This window comes from Myotis lucifugus, unplaced genomic scaffold (assembly GCF_000147115.1).
Source record: "Myotis lucifugus unplaced genomic scaffold, Myoluc2.0 scaffold_462, whole genome shotgun sequence".
NCBI classification, from domain to species: Eukaryota; Metazoa; Chordata; class Mammalia; order Chiroptera; family Vespertilionidae; genus Myotis; species Myotis lucifugus.
Genome location: NW_005871510.1, coordinates 663,602 through 684,614, shown reverse-complemented (window position 1 = coordinate 684,614; position 21,013 = coordinate 663,602). Strand labels below are relative to the sequence as shown.

Genomic DNA, 21,013 nt, shown 5'->3' with positions numbered 1-21,013 from the left:
TTTCTCAGAGCCAAGAGCACTTTCTAGAACTTTAGATAATTTATTCCATTAGCATCATTTTCCAAGGTCATGAGAAAAATCTTTCTCTCTCCATGTGTACAAAGGATTCCCTGAGCTCCACTGGAGCTCATTGGCTGAGAAGACCATCTTGTAGGATGCCCTGAGTTCTTGAGGGTTTGCCGTATTGCAGGTGGATATATGACACTCTAAGCATATTCTGGCCTTTGTGTTTGCCATGATGAAGATCACAAGAAACACATGCTCTTTCTAAGATAACATGTCTACAATGATGACCACAGTGATTAAAGAACCTTTGACAAGCAGAAAAATTCGTGGCACTCAGTGCAGGGAGCACTGCAGCATTTTTTTTGCCCAGATGGGGCCACAGCTGGAACTGTATAATTCCCACAGGTGCAAATAAGAGTAAGGTGTGGAAGGGCAGGGATGCAATGTAATTTCTGCAGCAGCAAGTTCCTGAAGTTCAACCGTGTGAGAGAAGAGACCAAACATGTGTATCTTCCCCAGTGAACATGCATTCTTAGTAGGAAGTCATTTATTTGAGGTTGAGATGAGAGAGAAAACAAAACAAAAAGCCAGAGGTATTCCAGACTTTAGGAAATCAGAATGATTTCTAGAAAAACTGCTTGGAGACTATTGTTTTTGAGATAGCTGTGAAAAGGAAGGTGAAAAAAAGATGATGAAATGAAAATATATTCTCCATCTCAGTTCTTCATGGTGAATACCCACAGACCTTTCTTCCTGCTGTGTATGGTGACTGATGCTGCTCCTCCCCTTGTGGTCCTCCTGGTAAGCTGAGTCCTGGGTGAAACATGTGCCCTCCTTTCCTCTCTCCATTGAGGTCACCTGTGGTTCTGTGGCTCTGCCCTCAGGCTGCCTGTGTCAGATGGCCTCCAGGTTCTTCTGTGTCCCAGGCTGGATGGGGTTATTGCTGCAGTTTGGGTGGGGCTGCTTGTCTCAAATGATACTAAAGGTGAGCATTTCCTCAGGGACTGGAGAGAGGCAATGGTCGGAGCCAGGAAGCTGAGCATACTCTATGGAGAGGCTGACGGCAGGGAGTGCTTCCATGTCCGGAACATTTTCTAAAGTTAACCATTCTAAATACTCAGAACTCATTCCTGTCCCCTCTCCCAGAAAGATGGCTTGTTTTTGGTTTCAGTGCTCTTTATTGGAAACTTTTTTGCAAATCCACACGTCAGTCTCCAGTTGTCAACAAAGATGAAAATGGAGCCAGATTCCTTAGGTGCCTTTTAAGTGTGTGTGTTTGCAAGAGGACCACTGTTCCCTGGGAACTCTTAGCGCTGCCTCTCAGTGCAAACGTCCCTGGACAGAACTGGCTGCTTTGGGCTCAGGCCTGTGCATCTCAGGCGCTAGGGGGCATGTGGTGCGAAGTGTCTGTCATCTGAGCTGGGCGCCTGGTGGGTGGGGCGGTGGGGGCTGTGGGTGGGGCTACGCTTTGCAACCGCCCCGGATGTTCCTTTACCTTCTGCGGCCCTGGGGTCACATCTCCCTTGTTCTGTCCTCATCTGCGATCTGTAAGGTGGTGGGAGCTGCAGGCGGGACTCGGGAGGCCCAGGAACTGAAATGGTGAGTGTGCAGCCGGGCGCCGAGACGGGGAGGAGGGGCGGCTCCGGGCGGGTGGAGCCGCCGTGGCGGGACCGTGGCGGGACCGTGGCGGGACCGTGGCGGGACCGTGGCGGGACCGTCTCTCCAGGGTCAGGTCCGGAGCCTGCGGACCCGAGGCGCCGGGGGCTCCGCTCAAACTGCAGGCCCCTCGGGCTCGCAGGGTGGGGTCCAGCCGGGACCCGGGCGTCCAGTGTGTCCCCGCGGCAGGGCCTTGGGCTGCGGAGCGGGTCTGGGCAGCTCTGCACCCTCATCCCCGCGGCTCCGCAGTCGGTGCGGTGACCACGTGGAGGGCCATTGGGGACAATGGTGACTCGGTCTCCGCGGTTCGTGCATGGGAGGAGCTGTGGTCTGTGGGGTCCCCTGTCCCTCCTTTCTCCCCAGAAGGACCCCGTTTTCTCCTGAGTTTTGATGTTTGTGGAGCAGGCTCTCAAGCCCACCCGCTGTCCCCCAGGCCTAGCTCTGCAGCAAATGCCTGCATTTCCAGTTTCTCTCCCGAATCCTAAGCGCCATCTTCCCTTCTCTGAGTCACAGCGTCTTTATCAGCTATTTTTTTTGTGGTGCTTTTCAAACCGTTAAAAACAAAATTCAACTGAATAAATTGGAAGGTCTAATTGGCTTGATTCCCCATTCACAAATCTGGCACTATCCCATCTAGAAAATAGAATCTGAGGAGCTTTTCAAAATGGAAGGCGTTTAAAATAGGCAGGAAGGAAGCGTCATTAAGAGGTTAAATAGTGGCCGAACCGGTTTGGCTCAAGTGGATAGACTAGCGTCGGCCTGCAGACTGAAGGGTCCCTGGTTCGATTCCGGTCGGGGGCATGTATCTTGGTTGCAGGCACATCCCCACTGGGGGGTGTGCAGGAGGCAGCTGATCGATCTCTCTCATCGATGTTTCTCTCTATCCCTCTCCCTTCTTCTCTGTATAAAATCAATAAAATATATTTTTTTAAAAAAAGAAGTTAAATAGTGTCTCAGGCAGGGTCACCCTTCCTTAGGGGAAGGAACAGCAGGAGTCTTTAGATGGATTAATGTTGAACAGCAACTTGCAGATTGATTGGGTTAGATTAGAATTTTAGTCCTGGGAGAGGTTGAAACTGCAATTACATACAGTCCTGCACCCCTGAACCTGGGGAGGACATCTTGAGGCAGTTTTGTTTTCAGTTCTCTTACAAACCTGCATGGTGTAGCCTGCTACACACCTAGGCCATATGGTGTAGCCTGTGGGTTCTAGGCAACAAACGTGTACAGCATGCTATTGTACTGAATACTGTAGGCAGTTGTAATACAGTGGTAGGAAGCATTTATGAAAAGGTGCAGTAAAAATGCGGTGTGCAAGGTAGAAAATGGTACATCCGTGTGGGGCACTGACCCTGAATGGGCTGCAGGACTGGAGGCTGCTCTGCAGGAGTCAGTGATTGGTGAGTGAATATGAAGGCCTAGGCCGTTACTGTACCCGACTATAGACTTTATCACACTGTACACTTAGGCCAGGAAATTTACAAAAAACAGATTACATCAAGCCCAGGAGGCAATGATGCAATCAAAAGGCACAGTCAACACAAGACCTCTGAGGCTGCTGCCCGCGTAAAACAGCATACTGCTTCACAGCAAAGTTTTCTTTCACTAAGTAGAAAGCACACAAAGATAAAGAGGATAGTATAGCAAATGCATAAACCAGTTTCTCATCATCAAGTATTCTATATAGTGACCGTAACTGTGTGTGCTGGACTTTGATGGGACTGGCAGCATAGGGAGCTTGTTTACACCAGCGTCACTATAAACTGCATGGTCCTACGATGTTATGGTGGGTATGACATCACTAGGTGATCAGAATTTTTCAAACCCATTATAATCTTTTTTTTAAATACTCACCCCAAGATATGTTTTCATTGATTTTAGGAAGAGGAAGGGGGAGTGAGAGAGAGAAATGAACATCGATGTGAGAGAGAAACATCAAATGGTTGCCTCTCATATCCCCCCCACTCCCCCAGCGATCAAACCTGCAACTCAGGCAATGTGCCCTGACCTGGGATCAAAACTGCAACCTTTTGTTGTATGAAATAACACTCCAACCAACTGAGCCACTCAGTTGGGGCCAAATCCATTATAATCTTATGGGACCACCATCCTATATGTGGTCTGTTGTTGACCATAGGTTCATGACTGTATTAACTTTTGGTTTTGATGGTGTGACTTATACAAGTGATCCATTGTGGGCCTGTTGTCTCTTATTGATTGATTGATTGATTGTATATTTTTTATTGTTGATAGTATTATAGATATCTCCCATTCCCCCCCCCTTACCCCCCTTCTCCCTGTCCCTACCCACCCCACCCCCAGGTCTTCACTACCCTATTGCCTGTGTCCATGGGCTATGCATATAAGTATACTAGAGGCCTGGTGCATGAAATTTGTGCACTTGGGGGTCCCTCAGCCTGGCCTGTACCCTCTCGCCGTCCAGGAGCCCTCGGGGAATGTCCAACTGACACGAGGAGTGCCACGGAGGCAGGAGAGGCTCCCGCCACTGCCGCTGTGCTCGCCAGCTGTGAACCTGGCTTCTGGCTGAGCGGCACTCCCCCTGTGGGAGTGCACTGACCACCAGGGGACAGCTCCTGCATTGAATGTCTGCCCCCTGGTGGTCAGTGTGCGATATAGTTTCGCCATTCAGTTGATTTGCATATTAGCCTTTTCTTTTATAGGATAGGATAAGTTCTTTGGTTTATCTCTTCTTGAACCTCCAACCCCACATTGAGGTATGTCAGTCTGTTCCATGCCTCCATGCTTTGGGTGTTTTTTGTTTGTCAATTCATTTTGTTCATTAGATTCCACAAATAAGTGAGATTATGTGATATTTGTCTTTTCTCAGATTGGTTTATTTCACTTAGCAGGTCCATCCATGCTGTCCCATAGGGTAAGAGATCCCTCTTTTAGAGAGAGAGGAAGGGAGAGAAACATGGATATGAAAGCAGAACATTTATTCGCTGCCTCCTGCACACTCCTTAACAGGGATCAAGTGTGCAACCCAAGCATGCAGCCTGACAGGCAATCAAACCAGCAACCTTTCAGTGCATGGGATGACACTCAACCAACTGAGCCCAACTACCCATAGCCTGTTCTCGCTTTTAAAAAAAAAAAAAAAAAAATCTTTGCCAAAACCGGTTTGGCTCCGTGGATAGAGCGTCGGCCTGCGGACTGAAAGGTCCCAGTTTCGATTCCGGTCAAGGGCATGTACCTGGGTTGCGGGCACATCCCCAGTGGGAGATGTGCAGGAGGCAGCTGATCGATGTTTCTCTCTCATCGATGTTTCTAACTCTCTATCTCTCTCCCTTCCTCTCTGTAAAAATCAATAAAATATATTTAAAAGCCGAAACCGGTTTGGCTCAGTGGATAGAGCGTCGGCCTGCGGACTGAAAGGTCCCAGGTTTGATTCCGGTCAAGGGCATGTACCTGGGTGAGGGGCACATCCCCAGTAGGAGATGTGCAGGAGGCAGCTGGTCGATGTTTCTCTCTCATCGATGTTTATAACTCTCTATCTCTCTCCCTTCCTCTCCGTAAAAAATCAATAAAATATATTTAAAAAAAATATATATATATATTTAAAAAAAAAATCTTTGTTGAGAGTATTACAGATGTCCAGTTTCTTATCCCATACTGCCTGCCTCCACCCAGTTCCCCCTGCCCCAGGCCATCACCACCCTATTGTCTGTGTCCACAGGTTCGATCTTTAATTAATCTCTTCCCACCTCCACCCCACCCTTCCCTCTGAGATTCTTCAGTCTATTCCATGCTTTCATGCATCTGATTCTATTTTATGTTTTTGGTATAGAATGTAAAAGAGAAAAACAGTGGCATTATATAATGGTAAAGGGATCAATCAAAGAAGAGGACATTACACTTATAAAAATTTCTGCATCCAACATAGAACCTAAATACATAAAGCAAATATTAACAGACATAAAGGGAGAGATAGACAGTATTACAATGATAATAGGGGAATTTAATATCCCATATACAACAATGAGAGAACATCCAGACAGAAAATCAACAAGGGAACATTGGCCTTAACACATTGTACCAGATGGACCTAATAGATGTTTACAGAACACTAGCCAAAAACAAAATACACATACTTTTCAAGTGCACATGGAACATTCTCCAGGATAGATCACATGTTAAAACAATTTTATTAATTTAAAAAGACATCATATCAAGCAACACTCCTGACCACAATGATATGAAACTAGAACTCAATTACAAGAAGAAAACTAGAAAACAAACATGTACAGGCTAAACATGCTACTTACTAAACAACCAATGGGTTAATGAAGAAATCAAAGAGCAAATTCATAAACAGGCCAAACTAATTTATATTGTTTAAAGTCAGGTTAGCCCAACCGGTGTGGCTTAGTGGTTGAGTGTTGAACTATGAACCAGGAATGTCACTGTTCAATTCCCGGTCAAGGCACATGCCAGGGTTGTGGGCTTGATCCCCCCCAATGGGGAGCATGCAGGAGGCAGCCAATCAATGATTCTCTCTCATCAGTGGTGTTTCTATCTCTCTCTCCCTTCTTCTTGGAAATCAACATAAAAAAAAAGTCAGGTTATTGGGCTGGCATGGAGGGATCTGGTGACTAAAGGGGCTTCCAGGATGCTGTTTCTTGATATTTAGTTTTTAAAAACCCAGTTATTGGTTAATGGGATGTGTTCGTTGTGAAAATTTAGGGAACTCTTATTTGTGTACTTTTCTATATGTATGCTATTCTTACATAAAGTATTTTTAAAGTACAGTTTGTTGTATCCTCATCTAACCTCTTTCATACTTTATTAATTCATGCTTACTTAGATAAGAAACAATGATCAAGCCTAATTGGATCTAAGGCATTTTAGGAATGTATGTACGAGTAAAACAGAATCACTTCAAGTTACTCAGAAAGGGTCATTGGTAGAAAAACTTAAGCAGTGGAACTGCTAAATGTTCTATGGCATGATTTTATCACGTTTCCAGTGTTTGGAGATTAAACCAAATTGATTTAAAACTTCTCTAAAAATTAAATACATGTGACTCTTAAAGAAGGTTGGCCTATTATTTTCCTAACTGATCAGACAAGTCAGCTGCTAAAAGGTGACCTTTGTGTAATAGGGGTTTTGTGTTTTTTAAGAGGGATCCATGTTAACACATTTGATAAACTTTTTATCTTAATGCACCTTTCTGGAATACCAGGCTGACCTCAATCTTAACAAAGCCTTAGTTGATGTTTGCAGGAGGTGCTTGGTCATTTTCTCAGCCTGTATGTTTATTATTGAATGTTAATCAGATTCATCACTAAAGATTTCATCTGCCACACAAATGCATAATTGGCTATGTCTGAGTGGTCACCTTTGTCTTGAGCAGCTCAAGCAAGGTCATGAAATTCTTTCCACCATTTTGATGTATTTTTGTACTTTTATATTTATTTTAGTTTACCTTTGCCAGAATCTCTTTATGAAAGGCATAGTCTTAGAATTTTGAAAGCAAGCCTCATTCTCTTATTTTTTTCCCAAAGGAGTACTTTCCAGAATCATAGTAGCTAGATATATATAAAAGCCTAAGCGACCGTTATGACCAAATGACCAGAACAACCGGTCGACCAGTCGCTATGATGTGCACTGACCACCAGGGCGCAGACGCTCAGTGCAGGAGCTTCCCCCTGGTGGTCAGTCTTCTCCCACAAGGGGAGCACTGGTCAGCCAGCAGCTGGGCTCACGGCTGGTGAGTGCAGCTGCAGTGGCGGGAGCCTCTCCCGGGCTGCCGCGTTACCGAGCAGTGGCAGCAGGCACAGTGGGCCAGGATGAGTGTGAGTGGCGTGGTGCCGGCTTAGGCTCCTCCCTGGCCGCCTGCCGCTTAGTGCACTGCTACATTCCCCGAGGGGTCCCGGATTGCAAGAGGGCGCAGGCCAGGCTGAGGGCCCCCCGCCTCCACATGCATTAATCTGTGCACTAGGCCTCTAGTTTTTATATTAAACAAAAATATATTAACATTTATTGAGGAATATAAACTCAACAGTCCTAGAGCATAGTATACAGATCAAGGGCATTGATGGCAACACACCACACTTTGTTTTTAATGTAATTTAGTTCATATTAAATTGATTTCTTAAGGCATTCTTCGAGAAAAGTACAATTTTAGATAACCAAGAAATTAACACATTAAGATACTAATTAAAAAGCCACTCAATTATATTCTTTGTAACTGCATCCAACTAGAGTTTTTTTTTTTTGTTTTTTTTTTGTTTTTTTTTTTTAAATATATTTTATTGATTTTTTACAGAGAGGAAGGGAGAGAGATAGAGAGTTAGAAACATCGATGAGAGAGAAACATCGATCAGCTGCCTCCTGCACATCTCCTACTGGGGATGTGCCCGCAACCCAAGTACATGCCCTTGACCGGAATCGAACCTGGGACCTTTCAGTCCGCAGGCCGACGCTCTATCCACTCAATTATATTCTTTGTAACTGCATCCAACTAGAGTTTATTATGAGAAGTGGTACCTGTTGGTGATACTAGGTTTTAATGACAATATAGTTACTTGTTTTATTGTTTCCACTATGTGTAATAATTCTGCATTGTTGAAAGTATCATTGATGTCCCCCTTGTTATTTTATTATTTACTAGAGGCCCGGTGCATGATATTCGTGCACTTGGTGGGGGGTCTCTCAGCCCAGCCTGCGCCCTCTCGCAGTTCAGGACCCCCAAGGGATCCTTAGCGCTGCCAGAGGCGGGGAAAGGCTCCTGCCACCGCGGCTGCACTAGCCAGCCGTGAGCCCAGCTTCTGGCTGAGCAGCACTCCCCCTGTGGGAGCGCACTGACCACCAGGGGGCATCTCCTGCATTGAGCATCTGCCCCCTGGTGGTCAGTGCGTGTCATAGCGACCTTCTGCCCCCTGATGGTCAGTGTGTGTCAGTGACCAGTTGTTCCACATTCGGTTGATTTGCATATTAGCCTTTTATTATATAGGATTTCAGAGAGAGAGGGAGAGGGAAAGAGAAAAAAACATCAATGATGAGAGAGAATCATTGATTGGCTGCCTCCTCCATGCCCCCTACTGGGGATGGAGCCCGCAACCCGACATGTGTCCTGACCGGGAATCAAACCGTGACCTCCTGGTTCAAGGGTTGACACTCAACTACTGAGCCACACCGGCCAGGCTAAACACCGTGTTTATTTATTTATTTATTTATTTTAATATATTTTATTGATTTTTTACAGAGAGGAAGGGAAGAGGGATAGAGAGTTAGAATCATCAATGAGAGAGAAACACTGATCAGCTGCCTCCTGCACACCCTCTACTGGGGATGTGCCTGCAACCAAGGTACATGCCCTTGACTGGAATTGAACCTGGGACCCTTTAGTCCGCAGGCCGATGCTCTATCCACTGAGCCAAACCGGTCAGGGCTAACCACCGTGTTTAAATGACTTTGCTAGATTGTTGGAACACTGGCAATGTGTCATTTAAAATATCAGTGGTGGTCCAGAACAACCTCAGTGGAGCAGAGGCCTAAGGCCAGTTACTTAGAGCTCAGGAAGGTTCCCACCCCAAGCCTCCAAAGGGAAGTAGTTGAAGGCCCCTGATTTTTTCTGGGGAGCCTCTCCCTTCAGGTGTCCTACCTGCTCACACCACCATGGAAGAAGCCTCTACTGTGAGAAGCTACAGCCCTGGGAAGCTGGGGAAGCAAGTGGACATGAGGGAGGACGTGATGCCCCTTCTGAGGTTTTAGTTATGGTTCCCCGGGGCCTTTTTCTAGACAGATTGGATTTTGTATCCACAGTGTAATTGCAGTCAGAGTGTATGTAATTTGTGTACATTGAGAAAGTCTGGGAAAGTCAGGGGTCTTTGTCTTGGGTTAGGGATTGTCACTTTGGGAGTTCATTTGGGTCAGAACCTTACACTGAATCCAGCAGTGTTTTCTCACTATGAGCTGAAGCCTGAGAGAGGGAGCAGATTTGTTATTCCCTGGGAAGAGAAGCTCCCAGAGTTCATTCTGTGGGTTGCTCAGGTGTCCTTCCACCCCTTCCCCAGTGACTATCCCACTGTTTTCAGACAAAGTGGAAGGTCCTCTTCCCCACTGGCTGCTGCCAGGAGTTGAGTTCTTATATCTCAAGAAAAATAACTTTCTGAGACTCACGGGGAGAACAAGTGATTTTTTTTTTTATTGATTTTTTACAAAGAGGAAGGGAGAGGGATAGAGAGTTAGAAACATCCATGAGAGAGAAACATCCCCACAACCAAGGTACATGCCCTTGACCGGAATCGAACCTGGGACTCTTCAGTCCACAGGCCGAGGCTCTAGCCACTGAGCCAAACTGGTCAGGGCGATCTCTGGGCTTCTAAAGTCCCACCTCCCTTAGTCCAGTCATAGAAGAAGTGTAGCTTGGGTTTCAGTAAAGCTAGAAGCAAAGCCGGATCCAGTACAGCATTAGGCTAGCTGCAGTCCACTAGCCCATTGTGGGTGAGGGTCCACATGGCTGTGGGCCACATAGGAGAATGCCAGAGAGCACGCCCCAAGCAACAGGAGCCCCAAAGGTCCTGAAGGCACGAGAGAGGGAATTTCTCTGTTCGGGGATGTTCAGGGGATTAAATATCCCAAATCCTCATGTGCTTGCAGTGGCCATGCCCATTCTGGCCAATGACCTTTTTTCCCAGGTAAGACTGGCAGACAAGTACCTTTCCTATTTCACCCCAGCTTTACTGGGTATGCATCTATCTTCCCTTTGTCCAGTCCCCTTTCCTCAGGATATGCCTATGATGCCTGGCCTTCCCTTCGTATTAATAACAATGGTTATTACAACAGTATCATTCCCAACACCCCTGAGAGAAAAGGAACCTCTTTGTAATCTTACAAAGCAAAAATGGACTAAGGTCTCCATCTCTTATAACTGCTTCCTGCTATGAAGGGACATAGTCCTGCCTATCCCAAGGCTCAAAGGTTCTCCCTGTCTGACCAGGAAGGAGGTAGCTAAAGAGACAGCGAATCTTCATGTAGGGATTCTTTAAGTCCAGGTCATTCTGGTGTCCCTGGGAGGTGACATAGGCAATGTCTAGGAGGCTGGTTCATTCCACAAGCTGGCATTCTTGTTCTGTTCTAGAAATGACAGACTTGACAAGAAGGTTAACAGGCACAATTCAAAAGTGAGGAGACTAAACGTCTAGTGACAGGTAAGAGCCCATGTGGTAAAGGGAAAGATTAACTTACAGTGTCCCCAATTAGGTTGGGGGAATAACTTCTTCCCTGGAGGCAGGTGTGTTGCACCTGTCGGAAACTTTTGTCCATCATACATAACACATTGCGGACGGATCCTGAGAATTCTCGTGTTTCTGTTCTAAGGCTTGAGGCCAATCATGAGAATTCTTTAAAAAGATATTAGCTTGTAAGAACATGTAATAAATAACTTAAAAATGCAATGGGGCCGAAACCGGTTTGGCTCGGTGGATAGAGCGTCGGCCTGCAGACTGAGGGGTCCCAGGTTCGATTCCGGTTAAGGGTATGTATTTGGGTTGCGGGCACATCCCCAGTGGGAGATGTGCAGGAGACAGCTGATCGATGTTTCTCTCTCATCGATGTTTCTAACTCTCTATCTCTCTCCCTTCCTCTCTGTTAAAAAATCAATAAAATATATTTTTTAAAAAAAATTAAAAAAATAAAAAATAAAAATAAAAATGCAATGGGTATTTAATTTTAAAGCATGCCTTTAACATTTACGTAAAACGTTTTTTGTACTCGTTCAATATAAACTTATCTGGCCACTGGGTAAAGCTAGCAATAAAACTACTGGTCCGCAATGTGTTAACTCACATTAAGCTAAGGGAAATCTAAGATTTACCTAATGAGAAACTATGAGCCTTTTCTGTCTGAACCCTTTGGACAGAAAAGGGAACGTAGTTTCTAGTGAAGCCGATAGACTGTCCATACTTCATTGACTCAGCTAGAAGTCCAAACCATTGACTCTCATTTTCAGGACACAGTGATTCAGTTGGCTTCTAAGAGAGGCCTATATTGTGTGAGCAAGTAATCAGGTAAATAAGGACATGGGCATACATTCTATGAAAATAGAAGAACACAAAACACAGCGTTAATGCATACAGCAAATCATAAACTAAGTGAAAAGATTTCCAGATACAAGGCTTCTGCTGGGATTAAATCACACCATGACAGTCTGATAGACTGAAGGTAAAACATCTCTGGTGATGTCATCAGGGCTGAGGCTTGTATGGCAGTGGTCAGCAAACTGCGAGCCCCATGTGGCTCTTTGGCCCCTTGAGTGTGGCTCTTCCACAAAATACCACGTGCGGGCGCGCACGTACGGTGCAATTGCAACTTCGTTGCCCATGTGCAGAAGTCGGTTTTCAGCCTGGGCGAGTCTATTTTGAAGAAGTGGCGTTAGAAGAAGTGGGGGGTGTCGGTTGGTCGGGCGAGGGGAGACGCAGTGCAGGTAAGCCTCAGGATGCGCAGTGCGGGGGATGCAGGTGATTCATGCACAAGTTGAGTGAGCCAGTCAGTCAGCAGTCTCGTTGTGCAGTGGTTAGTGCTAGTCGTGTCCACAAATCGCGCACGGGTGACAAAAGTACCTACTCGAAGCATAAAGTTACCTGTATTTTTCCAACCAGCTGCAATTCCTACAGGTATTTTTGTCATCAATTTAAGAATTGTAATTATTTTATGTTGGTGGCTTTATTATTATTTTAGCAAAGGCCAGCTTAGGAGTACCCTAATTAAGTTAATAACAATGTACTTACCTATATAGTTTAAGTTTAAAAAATTTGGCTCTCAAAAGAAATTTCAATCGTTGTACTGTTGATATTTGGCTCTGTTGACTAATGAGTTTGCCGACCACTGCTGTATGGCATACACAAACATAGCCTTAAAAACAATACTTTGAAGGCAGTTCATTGCATTGGAGTCCAATATTCCCAATTGTGATTTCCACTGAAACAATTTTTCTCCCTAAGATTACCCTCATTTTCAAAGAGATTGCATTAAGTTCAGTTTTAGTTTGGCCTGATTGTTTGAATAAGCACAACAAGAATAGCAACTGATCAAATCAGTCACATGGGCTCTTTCAAATTTGCTTTGCTTGATTTTTCACAAGGAATCTTTAAATCAGCGGTTCTCAACCTGTGGGTCGCGACCCCTTCGGCAGTCAAACAACCCTTTCACAGGGGTCGCCTAAGACCATCTTGCATATCAGATATTTACATTACGATTCATAACAGTGGCAACATTACAGTTATGAAGTAGCAACGAAAATAATTTTATGGTTGGGTCACAACATGAGGAACTGTATTTAAAGGGCTAGATGGTTGAGAACCACTGCTTTAAATTGACCTTTAGTGAGCAGTCAGCCCCTCAGGAGGAGAAGTTAAGCCACAGTTGGCATTAGGCTGAGCCTGAAATACCTGTAGGTTTGGGTCAAGTCCTCAAGTCCTTGATGTCCACGAAGGTGTCTTGAGGTTCCTTCCTTGCCATCTTTCAGGAAAATAACCTTCATCCTTTACCTGGAAAGACTGTGATGAACCACATGACCAAGCAAGGTATTAGGCCATTTCTGCAAGTGACTTTTGATTGACCGATCAGCTTCAAGAGTCAGTCTCAATTCCTTAAGGCTTTCTGGTGACGTCCAGAATCCAGGCATGTCTCTCTTGGACATGGCATTCCAAAGTCTTGGTTAATAGGGCCACGTAGTGTGGAACTGGTCTTATTGGATTAATGCGAAGAAATGTACTGCCATGACTCACTCATTAAGAATTGCCAAAATCTGGAGGGATCAGGTAGGGAGAAAAAAGGTAAAAGTAAGCAATTAGCATCCCCTAAATTGGCAAACACATTTTAGCCTGGCCAGCATGGCTCAGTGGTTGAGTGTCAGCCTATGAACCAGGAGGTCATGTTTCAATTCCCGGTCAGGGCATATGCCCGTTTGCAGGCTCATTGCCCAGTGTGGTGCATGCAGGAGGCAGCCAATCAATATTCTATCTCATCATTGATATTTCTATTTCTCCTTCCCCTTTCCTCTCTAAAATCAATACAAATATATATTAAAATACAAATAAATAAATAAATTTTTTAATAAAAAAATGAGTTTTCTCACAGGAATTGAGGTACTTAATATAGGAATATTATGTTATTATATTATTTGAATTTTTTCAAAGTGATCTTTACTCTGACATTAGAGAGTAATGAAGACTTTAAGTGATCAAAATAAAATCATATCAGTAAATTCCATGTGTTCATGAGGAATTGAGTGTGGCTAATAAATAATAGTCTGACAAGCAAGTCATAGAATGAATGTTGGGGACATCGTGTCCTATGTGAACTTCTTATGAAATATGTATAGATCCCTAGTGCTGTCTAACTCACCCATATACATATGTGGAATATTTTAGGACTCAGTGGCCTTTGAGGATGTTAATGTGGAGTTCACCATGGAGGAGTGGGCTTTTCTGGATCCATCCCAGAAGAAACTCTACACAGATGTGATGCTGGAAACCTTCTGGAACCTGGCATCAGTAGGTAGTGATGACAACTTCTTATTTATTTAGTCAATTAGAAAATTATGTTGTCTGCTCATCAGTGCTGCTTCAAGAACTGAAATGTAGAAAGGGAATACATTGATAATTAAACTAGGCATGATGACAGCTCATCATGGACCTAAAGTCTAACCATTTTTTTTTTCTAACCATTTTTTATACTAGTATTTTTTAATAATTTATGATGCTTTCTTTTTTCTAGCATGTATTTTAGAAGGAAAATGTGAAGACCATGACAGTGAAGATCAGTATGAACATCATGAAATGAATCTTAGGTGAGTCACACTGACATGAGAAAGCAATGTTCCACAAGATAATCTTAATATATGATCAAATATTCCCAGTCAAAGGCAGATACCTGGGTTGCAGGTTCAATCCCTCGCCCCAGTCAGGGTATTTGCGGGAGGCAACCATCGATGTCTCTCTCTCACATCGATCTTTCTCTCTCTCTCTTCCTCCTTTCCTCCCTCTTCCTCCCTACCTTCCACTTTCTCTAAAAATGAATGGAAAAAAATATCCTTTGGTGAGGATTAACAATAATAATAATAATAATAATAATAATAATAATAATAATAATAATAGATACACATGGGCCCTTGCGGGGTGGCTCAGTTGGTTGTAGCATCATCTAGTATACCAAAAGGTTGCAGGTTTGATTCCCATTCAGGGCACATACCTAGGTTGCAGGTTTGATCCCTGGTAGGGGCACGTACAGGAGGCAACCAATTGATGTTTCTTTCTCACATTGATATCCCCCCCCCTCATCTCGATAAACATATATTCTCTAGGGTAAGGATTTTTTAAAAAGTACACTAGGAACACTATTCAGAAACATCATTAATGACTATGACTATTTTCATAATATCTACGATTGAGTCCACCTTCAAGGCTTTTAGTATATCCATGCTCAAACAACCTGAATGTGCAGAAACCCCACACTTTCCTTAAAAATGGTAAAAATGTCACTGTCATACTAGTAATATAACATCATTGATAAGCAAAGTATTAATAACATGCTTCTGATTTTTACAGCAGTCATATGGTAGAGAGCCTCTGTAAATGGAAGGATGGGAGTCAATTCAGAGAAAACTTCAGACAGATTCCACATCAAAATGAAAGGAAGAAAACTCCTACTGAAATACAACTACCCACATCCAGGTTGTGTAGACAAGTCTTCATGCATTATTTATCCTTTAATAACCTCGTGAGCTCTGACACTGGACCCCAACTATACCAGTGTGAGGAATATGAAGGGAAGCCTTATAAATGTAAGGAATGTGGGAAAGCTTTCAAGCATCTCCGATATATTAATGTACATGAAAAGAAACACAGTAGAGAAAGGCCCTATGAATGTACAAAATGTGGTAAAGCCTACAGGTATTTAAGTAACTTATGTCGACATGCAAGAGCTCATACTCAAGAGAAATTCTATGAGTGTAAGAAGTGTGGGAAAGCCTGGAGTTCTCTCCTCCTATTTCAAAGACACATGATCAAGCACACTAGAGATGGACCTTTTAAATGTAAAGAATGTGGGAAAGAATTCCGATGTCCAAGAAACTTTCGACATCATGAAATGATACACAATGGAGAAAGGCCCTATGAATGTAAAGAATGTGCTAAAGCCTTCAGTTCTCTCAAATATCTTAAAAACCATACAAGGACTCATGATGGAAAGAAGCCTTATGAATGTAAGGAATGTGGTAAAGCTTTCCGTTATGCCACTTCCCTTAGAAATCATGAAATAGCTCATACTGGGGAGAAACCCTATGAGTGTAAGCAATGTGGGAAAGCCTTCAGTCGTCTCAGTTACTTTCAAGTTCATGAAAAAACTCATAGTGAAGAGAAACCATATGAGTGTAAACAATGTGGCAAAGCTTTCCGTTCTCTCAAGTCCTCTCGAGTACATGAAAGAACACACAGTGGAGAAAAACCCTACGAATGTACAGAATGTGGTAAAATCTTCGGTTACTCAAGTAGTTTACATAAACATTTGAAAACACACTTTAGAGATAAACCCTGTTAATGTAAAGAATGTGGGAGAGCCTTATTTATCTTTCAGCTGTGCAATCACAGGATGCTCCAGATTGGGGATGGGCCCTAAAAATGTCAGGAGTGTTAGAAAGCATTCATTTCTTCCAGTGTATTCTATAGAATGAAAGAACTCACACTGAAGAGAGGCCTTGTCAGTATAAACATTGTAGAAAAGCCTTGGGTTGCCCTAGTTCTTTACAAAATCATACCCAAGAATAAGTCTACGAATATAAGGAGTGTGGGAGAGCCTTTCTTGCCGTCCCTTTTCCTTGGAAAGACCATGAAAAAAAACTCAAAGCGGAGAGAATTCTATTGAATGTAAACGATGTAGGAAAACCTTCATTTAGCCTCATATCCCCACAATGCCATGTGAGTATGTACACTGAATAGGTATTGTATAATGCTAGTGAAGACAAACTTTTAACAAATACTTTCAGAGGAGCTTGTAAACTGCACTGGAAGGCAATCATATTGCTGTAACTAGTACAGCCGTGGGCAAACTACGGCCCGCGGGCCTGATCCAGCTGTTTGAAATGAATAAGCATTTAGACATCTATGGTCATTAACACTGACTCATTCTTAAAGTGATTCTGTAGTACAGAATTCTACTTTTGCAAGTAGAGGTTATATAATTCTGTAGAGACTTTAAGCCAGAGTTTGTAAGTTTAACAGGTATTTTTTTTTCCTTTTAGTCAGATAATAAACATTTATTACATCCGTGGGTGAATTAATTCCTATACTTCCAAAAATTCACAACATGAAAGAAATGCTATAAGCATTTAGATATCTATGGTCATTAACACGGACTCATTCTTAAAGTGATTCTCTGTAGTACAGAATTCTACTTTTGCAAGTAGAGGTTATATAATTCTGTAGAGACTTTAAGCCAGAGTTTGTAAGTTTAACAGGTATTTTTTTCCTTTTAGTCAGATAATAAACATTTATTACATCCGTGGGTGAATGGAAGTGGTTTACTAATATGCAAGTAGGTTTAACTTTTATGTAATTTTTGTAATTGTTCTGTAAGGAAAGGAACATTGAAAAATGGTACTTGGGTATTTGTTCTTTTTTTCCCTACTGGCCTCCTGTGACAAGTATTGAATGAATATGCTTCGCCCATATATATAATCTATTTTAACAGAAAAGTGCCTTTTCATTGGCCTGAAGAGCCTTACTCCATTTTCCTGTAAATACATGTTTTTTGTTTTTCAATTACAGTTGACATTCAGTATTATTTGTCAATAAATATTTGCAATATATTTGTACATATGCGAAGTTCATTGTAGAGTCCCGTGTGAATTTTTTTCATATATATCCTTTGCTTGTCATTGCTTTTGGCTGGGTTTGAACTATGATGATTGCATTAAGAAGAGAATACCTGTGATAGGACAATAAGATCTAGAGTCAGAGATGACCCTTCCTGACTCTGTTAGGTCAGCGTGAGGAATGTTGTGAACTGTATTTTCCACAATCTGGTGCCTTAATGGTTCTGTGTTAGAAATCACTAAGGCCTCACTTCCATGAAACTTGAATGCAGAGGTAAAATAGGATTAGATTGGTTTTGAATCCACTTGTATAAAGGAGATGGCCAGAAGCATAGAGCTTTTGTGTACATTTGCTTTGAGTTTGTTTCCTCAATCTTTGCCCAGCCAGCAAAAAATATCCTCAAAACCGCCAGCGACTGCTTCATTTCCCTTGATGTCAGGTGTAAGCTTTACAGTTGTTCAGAATTCACCATTAAAGATCCAGCATAGGTTGGCTTTTCCTGCAAGCCCATAGGTGTCCACCAGGCAACAAACATAGATGGTCACGGTTGAGGCTGTTTTCTGAAGGGTGTGCACTGTTCTCTAGCTTGCATTTGCATGAGGTCTAATTTGACTAGTCATAATCTTGTCCTGTTGTTACTACTACTGACTGTGATTCAGATCCCACTGTGACAGCTGCCATGGTGCAGTGCCAAGGAGCCCCGTGACAGTTTGCTCTTGTACCACCCTCTGCAGTGAGGGCTCTGAGCCAGTCCTTCCATGTGAGAATCGGCACTTTCCCCATTGCAGGCAGACTCTGATGTGTGCTGTCACTCAGAGCTGAGCCTAATCTCTCAATGTTGTCAGTTATCTTTGCATGTGATTAAAATTATGTGCATTTTTTCTCTCTAATCAATGCTTCTGTACTTTTTAAAGAAATAGCTGTTTGCCAAGCACTCTTATGCTAAGAACTATTATTGTTTTTATTTCCTGAGGATATATTTAATATTCCAATGTAATTTCAGATCAACCTGTAATTTTTCCCATTTAATCATTATACATTCTGGGTCACAATTATGTGTGTACAAATTCAGACATGTTTTCCTGAGGCAAATTACATTTTTAATTTGTTTACTTATAATTTTTGACATGAACTTCTTTCTTATTCATACAATTAAAAACTTCAGTCATGTTTTTTTTTTTAGTCCTCTCCAGTGAAAGTCCAAGAAAATCACATGTAGTAAAAGAGACATGTAATGGAATGAATTCAAATAATAAGAATGAACACAAACCATAAATGATTGAAGGGTGTAGGAGTAACAGCATATTTAAAAGGATTTCTTTTTTATTTAATCCTATATAATAAAGAGTCTGCCCCTTGAGTGTGTCTCTTATGGATGTGAAGAGTTGTAATCCAGTATGGTCTCACTCTGACCACTGGTACACTGGCTCTTGGATCTCCAAGGAGGTGCAAGGTCAGCCACTGTCTGGGGCCACCACAGAGACATCTGCAGATTCCTCCTCTTTGTAGGGGGTTTGGAAGTGCCCAGACGAGGCCCAGCAGTGAAGCAAGGCCGGCAGGGCCTTGGGCCTTCTTTTGGAAGCTCTCTGACCCAGCTGCAGTTTGACAGGTTTTAGGTGAAAGGACAGGCCATTCATATGCAAAAGCTGATGCCCACAGCTTAGGTGGGGTTGTAAATTAGGTGGGGTGGGGTCGCTGGGAATCACTAGGGTGGAGCAAACAGCAATGGCTGCCAGTCAGCCCTGAACTGGAGAAGTCCCTGGTTCTCTGCATCCCGCACCCCCGTGATCGCTGCGAGCCCCTCTAAGAGAAAGCTGCCCTCACGTTCCTGTCCCAGTGCCAGACAGTCCAGTTTCTCCCCGTTTGTGCCTGGGTCCCCCAGAGTCTCGCCCGGAACTGGAGTTCAGAGCAAGCAGGAGCTTGTATCTCCATCCCAATTAAAAGAGCAGCGCATCCAGGTGCCAGCCCTTTCCACGCCTCCGCACCTCCTACCAGTCTCAATGCGCCTTGTTCACCACTCTTGTTGTGGAACTTCCACTCAGCCAGACTTCCAGCGGTTCTGGGTGGTAGTTGTTCTGCCGTTTAGTTATGGTATTGATGTGGTTATGAAAGGCAGCAAGTACAGGCGCTTACCTATGCCGCCATCTTGGTTCTCTCTAAACATTTTTCTTTCTTTTTTTTAAATATATATTTTATTGACTTTTTACAGAGAGGAAGGGTGAGGGATAGAGAGTTAGAAACATTGATGAGAGAGAAACATCGATCAGCTGCCTCCTGCACACCTCCTACTGGGGATGTGCCAGCAACCAAGGTACATGCCCTTGACCGGAATCGAACCTGGGACCTTTCAGTCCACAGGCCAACGCTCTATCCACTGAGCCAAACCGGTTAGGGCTCTAAACATTTTTCTTGATATATAATTCACACACTATAACATTCACCCTTAATAATCCAGTGGCTTCAGTACATTCAGAGTTACATAACCACGACCATAATCAATTTTAGAACATTTTCATCACTTCCGAAAAACACATCCCCATCAGCAATCACTCCCCAGGCCCTCCCAACTGCCCCCCTCTTCCCCCGTCATCATTGATGTTTCTCTCTCCCTCTCTGAAATCAATAAAAATATTGAAAAGAAAAGGAAAAAGAGAAAAGAAAAGAAAGAGTTCTGGTCATCTGCATAGTTGTACCCATCATGGGTTTTCTGAGTAGAGTGATTCCTGTGCAAGTCCAAGGTGAGTTCCTGGTTAACATGGCAGAAAGCTATCGCCGTTTACGATGATCTAAGGGAAAAATGAGGTGAACTGCAGACACAGTATCAGCAAAACAGGTAGATTTGATATCATCAAACTGGGAAATTTTCTGTGCCTTTGATAAGAGGAGTAGCTGGAGGTTTTTTGTTTCAGCAGAAGGCACCAAGTCGCCCAGGCTCATGTTTGCTGTTTGCAGGGGTCATTTCCATGTTTACACTTCCAGGAGATGTTATGAAACATGGGGGGAAAGGTGATGCTTTTATTTCATCGAAGAGGGAAGGAAATCCAGACTTGGCCCCTTCTCTTTGTTTCAGTGCTAATTTATGTTTTCTTAGTGTGTAGAGCTCATATGATTTTATAGTTATTGCTATCTCCTATGATCCCTTGTCCCCATCATTCCTCTCACTGTGCAGATGAAGAAAGTTAAGCAGAAATCTGGTCCAAATTTACATATAATAGTGCAATCTCTCCATTTTATTTATTTTTTAAAATATATTTTATTGATTTTTTACAGAGAGGAAGGGAGAGAGATAGAGAGTTAGAAACATCGATGAGAGAGAAACATCAATCAGCTGCCTCCTGCACATCTCCTACTGGGGATGTGCCCGCAACCCAGGTACATGCCCTTGACCGGAATCGAACCTGGGACCTTTCAGTCCGCAGGCCGACGCTCTATCCACTGAGCCAAACCGGTTTTGGCAATCTCTCCATTTTAAAGTTATAATGTGTGCTCCTCTACTGTGCAATGTCAAAAAT

At 43.3% G+C, this 21,013-nt stretch overlaps 1 protein-coding gene and 1 long non-coding RNA gene across 2 annotated transcripts; both read left to right on the top strand.

The window, feature by feature from the left end:
* Positions 1-1,486: 1,486 nt before the first annotated feature.
* LOC102432367 (zinc finger protein 564-like) lies at positions 1,487-16,776 on the top strand. Its single transcript, XM_023744418.1, has 4 exons — positions 1,487-1,605; positions 14,061-14,187; positions 14,407-14,479; positions 15,237-16,776. The coding sequence occupies exons 1-4, from the start codon at positions 1,603-1,605 to the stop codon at positions 16,225-16,227; spliced, it is 1,194 nt and encodes a 397-aa protein (XP_023600186.1). The 5' UTR covers positions 1,487-1,602; the 3' UTR covers positions 16,228-16,776.
* Position 16,777: 1 nt separating this feature from the next.
* On the top strand, positions 16,778-18,391 carry LOC106694436. Its single transcript, XR_001345467.2, has 2 exons — positions 16,778-16,907; positions 17,144-18,391. It is a non-coding gene; the product is annotated as an uncharacterized LOC106694436 (long non-coding RNA).
* The last annotated feature ends 2,622 nt before the right edge of the window (positions 18,392-21,013 follow it).